Source organism: Aptenodytes patagonicus, chromosome 27, assembly GCF_965638725.1.
Source record: "Aptenodytes patagonicus chromosome 27, bAptPat1.pri.cur, whole genome shotgun sequence".
Taxonomy (NCBI): domain Eukaryota; kingdom Metazoa; phylum Chordata; class Aves; order Sphenisciformes; family Spheniscidae; genus Aptenodytes; species Aptenodytes patagonicus.
In genome coordinates this window covers 2,589,408-2,602,751 of record NC_134975.1, presented here as the reverse complement: position 1 = coordinate 2,602,751, position 13,344 = coordinate 2,589,408, and the positions used below count along the sequence as shown (strand labels likewise).

At 73.1% G+C, this 13,344-nt stretch overlaps 1 protein-coding gene across 2 annotated transcripts in view; it reads right to left on the bottom strand.

Annotated features, from left to right (window-relative positions):
• Positions 1-454: 454 nt before the first annotated feature.
• Positions 455-13,344, bottom strand: part of ERBB3 (erb-b2 receptor tyrosine kinase 3) — a 13,350-nt gene continuing 460 nt past the window's right edge. Inside the window, exons 2-28 of one of the 2 annotated variants that reach the window (XM_076360517.1) lie at positions 10,791-10,942; positions 10,503-10,689; positions 9,765-9,890; positions 9,595-9,660; positions 9,386-9,504; positions 8,787-8,928; positions 8,561-8,674; positions 8,358-8,478; positions 8,205-8,278; positions 8,029-8,119; positions 7,471-7,670; positions 7,254-7,386; positions 6,801-6,891; positions 6,571-6,725; positions 6,397-6,450; positions 5,618-5,759; positions 5,278-5,397; positions 5,106-5,204; positions 4,818-5,003; positions 4,567-4,722; positions 4,259-4,334; positions 4,041-4,187; positions 3,481-3,578; positions 3,242-3,403; positions 2,874-2,945; positions 2,379-2,643; positions 455-1,898 (exon numbers count right to left, since the gene is read on the bottom strand). In XM_076360517.1, coding sequence (XP_076216632.1) covers positions 1,366-1,898; positions 2,379-2,643; positions 2,874-2,945; positions 3,242-3,403; positions 3,481-3,578; positions 4,041-4,187; positions 4,259-4,334; positions 4,567-4,722; positions 4,818-5,003; positions 5,106-5,204; positions 5,278-5,397; positions 5,618-5,759; positions 6,397-6,450; positions 6,571-6,725; positions 6,801-6,891; positions 7,254-7,386; positions 7,471-7,670; positions 8,029-8,119; positions 8,205-8,278; positions 8,358-8,478; positions 8,561-8,674; positions 8,787-8,928; positions 9,386-9,504; positions 9,595-9,660; positions 9,765-9,890; positions 10,503-10,689; positions 10,791-10,942 — 3,881 coding nt within the window. In that variant the 3' untranslated portion in view covers positions 455-1,365. The remainder of the gene's footprint in view (positions 1,899-2,378; positions 2,644-2,873; positions 2,946-3,241; positions 3,404-3,480; positions 3,579-4,040; positions 4,188-4,258; positions 4,335-4,566; positions 4,723-4,817; positions 5,004-5,105; positions 5,205-5,277; positions 5,398-5,617; positions 5,760-6,396; positions 6,451-6,570; positions 6,726-6,800; positions 6,892-7,253; positions 7,387-7,470; positions 7,671-8,028; positions 8,120-8,204; positions 8,279-8,357; positions 8,479-8,560; positions 8,675-8,786; positions 8,929-9,385; positions 9,505-9,594; positions 9,661-9,764; positions 9,891-10,502; positions 10,690-10,790; positions 10,943-13,344) is intronic. The other variant, XM_076360518.1, reaches the window with a different exon arrangement.

Below are 13,344 nucleotides of genomic sequence, written 5' to 3'. Positions count from 1 at the left end.
GCACGCTGGGAAGGCGAGTCCCCGCCCCCCCGGACTACAGCTCCCGGCAGCCCCCGCGGCGCCGCGCGCGAGGCCCGGCCCGGCGCCCACCGCGGACTACAGCTCCCGGGGGGGCGCTGCGGCTCTCGCGAGAGACGTCGCGGGGTGGGCGGGACAGCGTGACCGGAAGTGGCGCGCGTGGGCCGCTGGGAAGTGTAGTCTCCAGGTAAGGGTCCGCTCGGGGCGGGGCGGGGCGGGGCGCGGGGGGGGGGGACGGGGACGGACGGGCACCGGCCCCGCGGCGCCAGCGGGGGCCTGGGGCTGTCGGTGCCCCTGCCCCACTGCAGGCCCCCGCTCACGGCCCTGCCCCACCGCAGCCCCCGGCCCCACAGCAGCCCCCCGGCCCCAGGCACGGCCCGTTCCGCCCCCCCCCGGTCCCGTCCCCCCCCCCCAGCAGCAGCAGCAGCATCATCACTTCTGGTCAGAGTCCCTTCGTCTTTATTCAGCATTTACAAACCCGCCCCACCGGAGCCGGGGGCGCGGGGCGATGTCCCGAGCTGGGGGTCCGGGCTGGCCCCCCCCCTCCCCCGGGCAGCCCCTGCGGAACCTGGTGAAAACACCAGGAAAAAGGGATTCTCCAGGGCCTGGCCCCCGGGCCGGGCTGGGGGTGGCCGCGCAGACCCCTCCTCGCCCCGGCCCCGCTCAGGGCCCCTAACTCATATAACGGGCACTTGCAGCCCCGGCCACCGACCGGGGGATACCCCTCGAAGTGCCCCGGGGAGGGGGGGGGGGTGGCACCCCCAAACCTTCGCTCCGGTTCCAGCAGGGAATGGGGAAACCTGAAAATGAGTCTGGGGTCCTTCTTGCCCAGAAATCCCGTCCGACCTCGTCTGCCTGCACCCCAAGGCAGCCCCAGACAGGCACCCTGGCCCCCAGCAGGGACCCCAGCCCCAGACAGGGACCGACCCAGCGTCCCTGCACGTGGGGACCACCTTTGGTGGGGGGGGGGGGGGCGGCTGGGGGACACCCGCTGGGCATGGCGGGAGGGGGACCCAGGGGTCCGGAGCCCCACCGACCCCCCCTCTGCAGGGGGCCTGGGCTGCCCCCCCTCCCCAGCTCGGGGTGCTCAGGATTAGCCCCGCCGGCCCCATACCCCAGGAAAGGCTTTGGAAAGGGTGACAGGGAGCGGGTGCACCCCGAGGGCTCGTGGCCCCCCCAGGCCGGGCTGTGACCCCTCGGCCCCCTGCCCGCGCTTCAGCTTTGGCTCATGCCCCCGAGGGGGGGATCCTTCATATCCAGTGTAAACAGCCCCAGGGGGGGGCCCAGGAAGGCAGCGGGGTGCCGGCGGGGCCCGGGGGGTGTTGCAGGGGCGTCCGGGGGTGTCCCCTACGTCCGCTGGGCGTCCACCTTGGCGAAGAGGCGGCTGTGCCAGTAGTCGGGGTTGTCGAAGGCGCAGTCCGAAGCCTCCAGGCTCCGCAGGGGCTTCATGCAGGGGGTGGGGGGTCCGGGGGGGCCGCGGCAGCCGGGGCAGCGGGGGGCCAGCACTGCCTCCATCTCCTCGTAGCCCTGCTCCTCCTCGGTGGCCGGGGCGGCCTCCCCCGGGCGCATGTCGGTGTAGCCGTCGTGCCGGGGGGGGCCACCCTCCTGCCGGGGTCCCGGCCCGCCGGCCATGCTGCCCAGCGAGCGGCTCAGCCGCGGCTGCTTGTTCATGTACTCGTAGTCCTCCTCCTCCTGCCCGCGGCCCGGGGGGGCTCCCGGGGGAGCCCCCGGCTCTGAGCCCACCTCCATGTACTCGTAGCCCAGCTCCTCCAGCGAGGCCGGCCGGGGTGGCGGGGATCCCAGGGGACCCCCAGGCCGGCGGTTCATGTACTCGTACTCCTCCTCCGGCTCCGGCACCGAGCCCCTGGCGGGGTCCGGCTCTGCGAGGTGGGGGTGAGACACCGGCCAGGCGCCCCCCCGGCCCTCCTGGGCTCCCCCCCTCTGCCCACAGGGCCTGTCCCGAGGTTGGGGGGGGGGGTCTCGCCTGGGCCACGGATGGGTTCATCCCACCCCACAACCCTCATCCCCTAAAAGATGATCAGCCTGAACCCCAGCCCTGGATGCCCCCGCCCCAACACTGGGGATGGGCCCCCGCCACCCCCTGGGGACAGGCTGCCCCCGCCCCACAGACACAGGAGCCCCCCAGCCCCAACCCTACGAGGATGAGCCCCCACCCCCTTAACCCCAAACCCTGCGGGGACGGGACCCACCACCCCTCGAGGACAGGCTCCCTGCAACCCTACGGCGGGGGGAGCCCCCAGACCCCGTCCTAGAGGGAGGGACCCCCCCCCACCCTGCACAGATGGGACCCCCACCTCCTAAAGATTGGTACCCCCCCTCCCCAAGGCTGCGCTCCTCACCCCGTCCGGCGCAGTTGGGGGTGACGTAGCCGTTGGCGTCCTCCTCGCTGCCCTCGGTGCTGGGGGGCGGGGGGGGGAAGCTCTCCCGCTGGGACAGGTAGGCGCTGTCCCCCCGTGAGCGCAGGCTGCGGCAGAGGCTCCCCGACAGCGACCCCCCCTCGGCCAGGTCCAGCTCCGAGGCCGTGCCCCGGCCCTCCGACGACTCCGACACCGTCCGCCCCAGGGACTCCTGACGGCTGCGCCGCGGCGGCCGGCACCCCCCACCCTGGGGGACACGGGGCTGAGGGGGGGGGGCCTGCAGACCCCAGACCCCCCCCCCGCCCCGCCACCCCACGGCCACCACTTCGCCTCCCACCGCCCTGGCATCTCACGGCCACCCCTTTGCCCCCCCTCTGCCCTGGCACCCCATGGTCATACCCCCCCCCCCATAGCCCTCCAGCACCCCTCGCCCCCCCCCACCCCAGCACCCCTCACCCCCCCCCGCCCCGCGGGTACCTGGCGGCTGCTGCCAAGGCCGGGCTGGTTCATGGGGATGTAGCCGGCCGGGGGGCTGAGCAGGCTGGGGCTCTGCGGGGGGACAAGGGGGGGGGGTTGACACCCAGCGGGGGGGGACACGCAGGGTCTGGGACCCCCCACCCCGCTGCAGGAAGGGGGCTCGGGTCCCACCGGGGCTCAGAGGGGACGAGGGGGCAGTGGGGAGGGGGTTCCCGTGGGTCGGCCCCGCATCCCACCTGCATGGGGGGGGGGTGTTTGGGGCTGGAAGACCCCGTGCCACATCCCAGGGCTTCGTGCCACGTCCCAGGACCCAGCCCCAGAGCCCCCAGACCCGGGGGGGGGGGGGGGGGGCAGCAGAGGGGTCTCACCCGGGCGCAGCTGCCCCGTGGCCGCTGGGGGTAGAGCCCAGTGGCGAGGCCGAAGGAGGCGTCCAGCTCCTCCTCCTCCTCCAGCTCCAGCGTCTCCATGTCATCCAGCTCCTTGTCGCTGAGGGTGGGGGGCTCGGCGGGCAGCGCGGCCCCGCTCTCCTGCTGCGGGGATGGCCGCATCAGGGGCTGCGGGGCCAGGGATGGGGGGGCCGGGAGGGGGGGGGGGGGGTCGTGCTTACCTTGATCACCAGGTAGCGCGGGGGGTCCCGGGCCATGCGGGTGAACTCGTTTGCCAGCTCCTTGAAGGTGGGACGGATGTTCTCATCGATCATCCAGCCTGGGGGGACGGCAGGGGCTGAGAGCTGGGACCCTGCCCCGGGGATGGGGACACGGACGGGACCCTGCCCCAGCGATGGGGACAGGGCTGGGGAAGGGAGCAGGACCCTGCCCCGGGGATGGGGACAGGGCCGGGACCCTGCCCCGGGGATGGGGATGCGGCTGGGATCCTGCCCCGGGAATGGGGACAGGGATGGGGACGGGAGCAGGACCCTGCCCCGGGGATGGGGACAGGGCTGGGGATGGGAGCAGGACACTGCCCCGGGGAGGGGGACGGGGATGGGACCCTGCCCCGGGGATGGGGACAGGGCTGGGGACAGGAGCAGGACCCTCCCCGGGGATGGGACCCTGCTCCAGGGATGGGGACGCGGCTGGGACCCTGCCCCGGGGCTGGGGACAGGGCTGGGGACGGGAGCAGGACCCTCCCCGGGGAGGGGGCCGCGGGCGGTGGCCCCACACTCACACTTCACCATCACCATGTAGACGTCGATGGTGCAGATCTGGGGCTGCGAGAGCCGCTCGCCCTTCTCCAGCAGGTCGGGCACCTCGGCCAGCCGGATCCCGGCATAGGGCTCGGCCCCGAAGGTCATCATCTCCCAGAGCGTCACGCCTGGGGGGACAGTCCCCGTGAGCCCCACGGGGCTGGGGGGGAGGCCAGGGGCGCCGGGGGCCGGGGCTCACCGTAGCTCCAGACGTCACTCTGGTGCGTGTACTTCCCAAAGTGGATGCTCTCCAGCGCCATCCACTTGATGGGCGTCTGCGAGGAAAGGCGGGGTGTGGGGGGACATGAATGGGTGGGGGGACATGGGGACGGGGGACATACCCACCCCCCCCCCCCCCGCGGGGCAGGGGGCATGGAGGGGATGGGGCACCCCTGGCTGGTGGGGGTACTGGGGACATGGAGAGGAGGGGATGCAGGGGGTACCGGGGGCAGGGAGGGGGTGCCCCATGGCACAGGGGGTACACGGGGGTCCCCGTCAGGCGCCCACCTTGACCTCGTTGTAGAAGTACTTCTTGTCATCGGGGTAGAGGAGGTCGGCGATGCCGAAATCGGCCACCTGAGCCTGGCTGGGGGACTTGAGCAGCACGTTGCGGGCGGCCAGGTTGCGGTGCACCATGCGGTGCTCCTCCAGGTAGTACATGCCCTGGGGGGGGCCGGGGGGGTGGGGGGTGTCGGAGGGTGTCAGCGGGGCCGGGGGGGCCGGGGGGACCCCCTCCCCCCCCCGCTCCGAGGACTCACCTTGGCCACCTGGACGCACCAGTTGAGCAGGAGCTGGGGGCTGATGCTGTCGCGGTTCTTGCGGACGTAGTCGAGGAGGGAGCCCAGCGGCAGGAGCTGCGTCACCAGCTGCAGCTGGGGGCCGGGACAGATGCCCAGCAGCCGCACGATGTAGGCATGGTCCAGGCTGCCGATGGCCCGCATGTGCTGCGGGGGGCAACGTCAGCCGCGGCTGAGCTCCCCCCATGCCACCCGCGGGGGCCCCCGGGGAGCAGGGTCCGGCCCGTGCCCCCCCCCCCCCCGACTTACGTCAGTGACGGCATGGAAGGACTGCTGCCCGCTCCAGTCCTGGATCACCTTGATGCTCACCGGGATCTTGATGGAGTCCCCGTCGGGGATCCAGATTCCCTGGGGGGACGGGATGCCCCAGTGAGCGCCGTGCCCAGCCCCGGCCGAGCCCCCCGCCGAGCCCCCCACTCACCTTGTGCACGGTCCCGAAGACGCCGGAGCCCAGCACCTTCAGCCGCTTCAGCTCCGTCTCCTTGAAGATGCGGGCCAGCACCTTGTTGGCTTTTTCACTGGGGTCCAGCGGCTCCAGGCTCTGCCGGGCGGGAGACGGAGATGGGGACGGGGACGGGGACAGAGCAGGATGGGGATGGAGAGTGACGGGGACGGCTGCAGACAGGGATGGGGACGGGGACGGACGGGGACGGGTCCCACACCCCTCCCGCCTGTCAAACACCCTCCCCGGGGCTCCCCCCCTGCTCCAGCCCAGCTTCCCGACGGGAGCGGGACCCCCTGGGCACGGCTGCCCCGCTCACCTCCCCCCTCTCCAGGTAGCGCCGCATCGCCCGCTTCTTCTGGATCTTCTTGCCCCGCCAGTAGAGCAGGGCGAGGAGGACGCAGGAGCAGGAGAGGAAGAGCCCCCCGACCACCATCACCGCGATCACCGTTGGCATTTTCCTGGGCGCGGGAGGAGGCTGGGCCTGAGCTCCCGGTGCCGGCAGGTCCTGGCCCGCCGCCGCCGCTGCTCCCCACGCACTTCCCACGGCCCTGCCTGCCGCGGGGGCGGCACGCACCCCAATCCCTGGGGCTGGCGGGGGCGGCACGGGCAGGGCAGGGCTCGGCACCCGGGGGCACACGTGGTGGTGGTGGTGGGGGGGGGGGGTGGCACAGCCAGGGCAGGGGGGCTCCCAGTGCCCACATGGGCAGGGAAAGGCCCCAGAGCAGGGCGGCACGGCACAGCGCGGCACGGCACAGCGCGGCACGGCACAACATAGTATGGTGCAGCGTGGCACGGTGCAGCACAGCATGCCACAGAACAACAGGGCATGGCACAGCACGGCGCAGCCTGGCACGGTGAAGCACGGCACAGCACGGCACAAGCGCACCGGGGCATGGCGCAGCAAGGCACACCGGGGCACGCCGTGGCATGGAGCAGCATGGCACAGCTTGGCACCATGCAGCACGACATGGCACGGCACGGTGCACCATGGCATGGCACCACGCAGCAGGGCAGGGCATGGCACGGTGCAGCCCGGCATGGCATGGCACGGCACGGCAGCGCCCCGGGGCCCCCGCAGCCCCCACCGCAAGGTACCTGGAGACGGGCAGGGCCTCCCCCAGGCAGTCCCGCAGCAGCGGCCCCAGGCACCTGCAGAGACAGAGACGGAGCCGGGGGTGAGACGGGGCGCGGGCAGCCCCCTCCTCCGGCCGGACGCTGGGTCCCGGAGCCCCCCCACGTCCCCGTCCCCCCCCCCCCGCCCCGGCGCACCCGCGGGTGCAGTTCTCGTGGCAGGGCCGGCACTCGCGGCTGGCGTCGGGGTACTTGTAGATGGGTCCGCGCTCGCCCAGGATGCCCTCGGGGCAGCTGTCCACGCAGTGGGGCCCGTCCCGGTAGTGGGCGCAGCGGGTGCAGGTGTCGGCGCCCTGCGGGGCGGGAGGGCGCGTGAGGACCCGCGGGGACGTCACCGCTGCCGCCGCGGGTCCCCGGCCGGGCCGTACCGAGCCGTTGCAGGTGACGTTGCCCTCTATGCGCTCACACTCAGGGTGGCACTCGAAGCACTCGCCCCCCTGGGCAAACTCCCGCGTCTCCCTGCGGGGACAAGGTAGGGTCACCGGCCCACCCCGGCATCTGGTGTCCCAGCCCACACCAGTGCCCAGCCCAGGGTCCACCCCAGCGTCCATCCCGCCACAGGCTCGGTCCCGTCCCGGCGTCCATCCCACCCTGATGCCCACCCCAGCATCCATCCCACCCCAGGACTGGTCCCCCCCCGGGGTCCATCCCCCTCCGGTGCTGACCCCGCTGCCCACCCCGGGGTCAATCCTGCTCCCCGTGCCCATCCTGGGGCTGATCTCCCTCCGGTGCCCACCCCAGGACCCCACCCCGGTGACCTCCATGGAGCCGACCCCACCCCGATGCCCCGCCCAGGGCTGCCCCCCACCAGACCCCCTCACCCCTGGGTGAAGCGGCAAGTGGCCACGCAGACGCCACGGCGGCTGTAGTGGCGGCAGGACAGGCACTGCGCGGGGCCGGGGCCCCAGCAGCCCTCGGCGGAGCACAGCGGGTCGCACACCTTCCCCTCTTGCTCTGCAGGGAGGGAAGGGGGGCTCAGCGCGGGGTCCCCGGCCCCCCCCCCCCCCCAACCCCAGCCCCGGCCCCGGCCCCACTCACGGCACTTGCTGCGGGGTTTGTTGTTGCGGATGTCGAGGTCGGCGCGGCGGCGGCTCAGGGCTGCCCACTGGATGGTGTGGAGGTAGCAGAGCCGGCGGTTCTCGGTGATGTAGACCCTGCCCGCGCTCACCTCCCGCAGCGAGCGCAGCCCCAGCGACGTCACGTTCTCGTTCTTCATGATCAGCAGGGAGAAACCCCGGCTGCGGGGAGGGCGTCAGGGCGGGGGGGGGGGGACAACCCGGGGGGGGTGGCTGCTCCGAAAGCCGGGGGGAGCACCTGCCAACCCCGAGGGGACGCAGGGATGGGGCAGGGACAGGGGGATGCAGGGACGTGCAGGGATGGGAGGTGATGGGGGATGCAGGGACGTGCAGGGATGGGAGGTGATGGGGGATGCAGGGATGTGCAGGGACAAGGGATGCAGGGATGGGGGGGATGCGGGGATGTGCAGGGATGGGCGATAGAGGGACAGGGGACGATGGGGGGACTCAGGGACAGGGGACGACGGGGGGATGCAGGACACACGGAAGGGGACCGTGAGATACCGGGTCAGGAACCCACTTGTACAGGCTCCGTCCCCCGATGGTGACGAGGTTGGAGAAGACGCTGAAGTTGTGCATGTGCTTGGGCCAGGACTGGATGTTCAGGTACCCTGGGGCGGGGGGACAGGGCCGGGGTCAGGGCGGCCCCGGGGAGGTCCCAGGGGGGTCCCGGCGTCCCCCAGCCCCGCTGCTCACCCGTGATCTCCCGCACCGTCCGGAAGACGTTCAGCTTCTCGGGGTCCAGCGCTGAGATGTTGCGCCAGGGATCCCTGCAGAGCCAGAGCCGTCAGCCGGGGCGGGGGGGGGCTGCACCCCACCACTCCCAGACCCCCCCCCCCCGGCCCTCACCCCTCCAGGCCGGTGATGAGGAAGTCCAGGTTGCCCAAGATCTTGGTGCAGTTCACGAAGGTGTCGATGTTGCTGGAGTCCACGGTCTGGTACTTGCTGCCGGCGCCGGTGCCCTCGCAGGCTGCGGGATGGGGACGAGGACGGTGAGGGCTCGTCCCGCGGCCCCCGGCCCCCCCCCGGCCCCCCAGCCCCGAGCCCCCTACCCTTGGGACACAGCCCCGAGCAGGGCTCGCACATCTTCAGCCCGTTCTTCTCCACCTCCATCTTGTCGTTGGGGCAGGCGCGGACGCAGGAGCTCTGGTCCACCACGAAGTTGTCTGCGGGGAGACCCTCGCGGTTAGAGCCCGGCCCCGGCCCCCCGCGCCGCCCCCCCCCCCCCCCCCCCCCAGCCCTCCGTGCCCCCCCGGCCCCCCCTGCGCCCCAGCTCACGCGGGCAGCTCCGGACGCAGATGCCCCCGTACTGGTACTTGGTGTCGGGGTTGGGCTCCAGCTGGAAGGTCAGCTTGTTGTAGATGAGGGGCTGGGGGCAGAGCGGCACGCACGCCCCGCTGTCGTTGAAGCGCCGGCAGGCCTGCGGGACGGACAGACGGACGGATGACGGGTGGGGGGAGGCACGGCGACACGGACGGACGGACGGACAGACACAGGGATGCACGGACGCCTCTCGCCCTGTAGGGACAGCGTCGCCCTGCGCCCACCCCGGGGTTGAGATCCCTCCCACGGGGGGCAGATGGATGGACACATGGATGGATGAACAGACACACAGACAGGCAGACGCCTCCCCCACCCCACAGGGACAGCACCCCCCCCCGCCCGCCCCGGGGGGACATGGACGAGCTCCCTCCCCGCGGTGGGGGGGCAGACAGACACACGGATGGATGGACGATGCACGGGTGGGCGGGCAGACGGGGGGATGCACGGACAGACAGACAGACGGACGCTGCTCAGCATCGCCCCCCGCCCGCCCTGGGGGTGCAGGGATGAGCCCCCCCCCCCCCCCCGGGGCAGCCGGGCGGTGGGACACGTACGAAGCAGTGTGTCTCGAGGGGGCCGGTGCAGCCCCCCGCGCACTCCTCGTGGCAGCACTCGTTGGGCGCCCGCCCGAAGCAGCGCCCGTTGCACTGGGGGGCGCAGATGGTCTTCGTCACTGCGGGGAGGCGGGGGTGAGCGGGGGGGTGAGCAGGGGGGGGGGACCCAACCCCAGCCCCCCCAGCATCCCCCCCCCCCCGGTACCCACGTTTCTGGCAGTCCTCGGGGCCGGGCCCCCAGCAGTGCCCGCCGCAGCTCTCGTGGCACGGGGCGCCTGTGGGGGGGGGGGGGGGGAGCGCAGAGGGGTCACCCCAAAAGCCAGCGGGTGTCACACCCCCAGCCCCCGCCGCTGGGGTCCCCTGTGCCCCCCCCACGCACAGGCCTTGCCGTTGTCCCCCACGACGGGCTCCAGGTGGGGGTCCCGCATGATGTCCCGCCACTCCACCGTCTCCACGTGGCAGAGCTGCGCGTTCTTCTCGATGTAGACGCCACCGGCCAGGATCTCTGGGGGGGGCGGCCGGTGGGCAACGGGGGCTGCGCCCCCCCCCCCGGCCCCGCCCGGCATGAGGACGGCGGGGAGGGGACGGCACCGCTCCAGGACGGGGATCCACGGGGAGATGGCACCGCTCCGGCATTGGGACCGTGGTGGGGACAGCCCCACTCCAGGGGACCACGGGGGGGACACCAGCACCCTGGGATGGGAACCACAGTGGGGACAGCACAGCCCCAGGGTGCACGGGGGGGTGACACTGCTCTGTGGTGGGGACCACGGGGTGCACAGGGGGGTGGCACCGCTCTAGATGGGGACTACAGGGGGACAGCAACACTCTGGGATGGGCACCAGGATGCAACAAGGGACAGCACCGCTGCAGAATGGGGACCACGGGTGGATGGCACCGCTCCGGCATGGGGATCCATGGGGAGGTGGCCGCTGCTCCAGGATGGGGACCATGATGGGGTCACCATCACTCTGGGATGGGGACCGCAGAGGGGACAGCGTGGCCCCAGGGGGGTGGCACCAGTCTGGGATGGGGACCAGAAGGCAGGAGGGGACGGCTCCGGGATGGGTTCCAGGACACAGGGGGTCTCAGCGGCGCTGCAGCCCGGGGGTCCCACCTGTGAGCTGGTTGAGGCCGAGCTGGCGCAGGGCGTGGGTGGTGTTGGGGTTGTAGTTGAGCAGGACGAAGAGCGCGTACTTCTCCTCGTAGAACTGGGTCCCGCGGATGACGCGCAGGTTCTGCAGCGGCAGCGAGGCGAAGACGTTCATGGCGATCAGGATGTAGCCCGTCACCTCCCGGATGGTCTGCAGGGCAGCGGCACGTGTCAGCCCGGCAGGCGCGGACCCCTGTGTCCCCCCGTGTCCCCCTGTGTCCCCCCGTGTCCCCCCGTGTCCCCCCCGCTCACCTGCAGGAAGGAGAGGTCCTGCGTGTGGTCGATGAGGACGATCTCCAGGTTGCCCATCACGATCTCGCAGTTGTTGTACATCTTGTGCAGCGTCTGGTACTGGTGCTGGGCGTCCCCCGTCACGCTCAGCCCGTTCAGCGTCCCCGCGCACACTGCGGGCACAGCACCCTGTCCCCCACCGCAGCCACGGCACCGCTCCCCGCGGTGGCCATGTCTCCCCCCGTGGCGGCTGTGCACCCCCACGGTGACCATGTCCCTCTGCGGTTGCCATGTCCCTGTGCCCCCCACGCTGGCCACGTCCCCCCCTTGATGGCCATGGCCCCCCATGGCGGCTGCGTCCCCTCCTCAATGGCCATGTCCCCTCGACAGTCTTGTCTCTGTCCCACCCGTGCTGGCCATGTCCCACCCCACGCCCTCTGCAGTGTCCCTGACCCCCCCCCATGGTGTGTCCCCCCCCCCATGCTGGCCATGGTGGTGCCCCCACGGTGTCCCTGTCCCCGCCATGGCAGTGCCCCCCACATCATCCCCCGCGTTGTCCCTGCCATGGGGGTGGCAGTGCCTGTGGAGGGGGGGGGGGTGACGGGTGCTCCCCCGCCCTCCCCTCCCCTGCGCGGCGCCCGAACCGGCCGGGCAAGGGTTGCGCAAGGCGGGTGCCGCGGGCCTGGCCCCCGCACGGCACGCCCACGACGCCCGGACTTCGGACCCGGCCGCTGGCACAGCCCATCCCGCCTCGATGCCCGGGTCCGGGGTGGGAGCCGGGGGGGGGGGGGGGGCCGGACGCCTGGGTGCCCCAGAGCTCGGGGTGGGGGCAGTGGGCGCCAAGGGGCCCCAGGGTTAATGACTGCCCGCCCCCCCCCCCCCCCGCACCAGGGCGGACAGGGCCCCTTTGTGCACGGGGCAGGATGCAGCCCCCTCCCCGCAGCCGCACAAAGGGGCGATTGTGGCGAGCGGGACGGGGGGAGGCCGAGCCCCCCGAAAGCGGCGGGAGAGCCGGCACCCCCGGGGGCAGAGCGGGGTGCAGCCCCCCCGGCCCAGCACAGACGTGACTCAGGCCCCGGTGCGGGGGGGCCGCGGGCGGGTAAATGGCAGCTTTGTCCGGCCCCGGCGTGGGGGCAGAGAAGGGCCCGAGCCCCCTCCTGGGGGCGGCCGCAGAGAACGGGTAGCTCGGTGCACGCACGGGAAGGGACACGGGGCCAGCACTCCCCCCCCCCGCAGCCACAGCCTGCGCTCCCCCGCCCCCCGGGCCGGAGCTATTTTAATAGGGAAGGGGCTATAAAAAGGTCCCAGCTGCGTTGGGGCACGGCCTCCAGCCCTGACGCCCCGGGGATGGGCACGGCGGGGCCCAAAGAGAGTGGGGGGCTGGGACCCCCAAGAAACAACAGGGAGTGCTGAGAGCAGCTGGAACCTGCTTGGGGGGTCCCCAGGCTGCTGGGGGGGGCAGGATCTAGCCCCCACGGGACCCCCATGGCCGGGAACAAGGAGTGGTTTTGGGCGACGCTGGTGAATCATTAACGGCTGCTCAAAGGGTCCCACCAGAGCCCGGGACGCCCCTCGGCACCGGCTCCCGGCAAACCGGGGCACGGGGGGCTGCGGGCGGCCGGTCCTTGGGGTGCACCTGCCCACGGGGGGGGGGGGGGGGCAAGGGCCGGGGCCCCTCCGGGCGCCATCGCGGCGTTGCGGCCAGGCGTTATCAGCGCGGGGCCCCGCTGGCAGCTCCGGCACGTCGCCCGCTATCTGCCGCATGCCACCGCGGCCCCCCGGCCCCCGCCGCCAGGAATAGCACCGGGGGACCCGGGTGGGGGCCCAGGGAGCTGGTGTGGGGAGGGGGGGGACAGACCCGACCTCCTGCCCTCGGCCCCGCGGGCGGCACAAAGGGGGTCTGTGTGCGCGGGGCGGCTGCTGCTGCGGGGCTGGATCCCGTCCCCGAACAAAGGGGCTCTGAGCCAGGGACAGGGACGAGGACGGAGAGTTTGGGGGGAGCGGAGCTGGTCCCGCTCACCCCAATGCTGGCACCGGGCACCTGCGGGTGCCAGGGTGAGAGCCAGCCAGACCCCCGTGCCGGCCGGACACCCGTCTGAGCCGGACCCCCATGCGCGGCAGCCCGGGGCATCGCCAGCAGCACATGGTGCAGCGGAGGCGCCGAGGGGCTGGGCGTGGCCCCCTGCGTGCCGTTGGCACGGCCCCCACACCTGGGCGCCCCGGCGGGTGACACCGGCCCCACCTTCATGTCCAGCCCTTGGTGTTTTTCTTTTGGAGCTGAAAAACAACTCCTGGGTGAACCCAGCCCTTCCGGGAGCGTCCCCCGCTTCCCCCGGGGCCAGGGCGCGGGGGGGTCCCGGGGCGGGCAGGGATGGGGTCCCCTCGGAGGGGTCCCCCGGGGGTCCCACCCTGTCCTGGACGGATCCTGGTGGCATCGGCGGGTCCCGGCCCCACAGCCTAAAATTAGCCCCGGCAGCTGCGGGGGGCGCAGGTGCCTCTGCCCGGGGGGGAACTGAGCCCCGGGAGGGGGGAACCGAGCCCTGGCTCTGCTGCCGGCACCGACCGAGCCACAGCC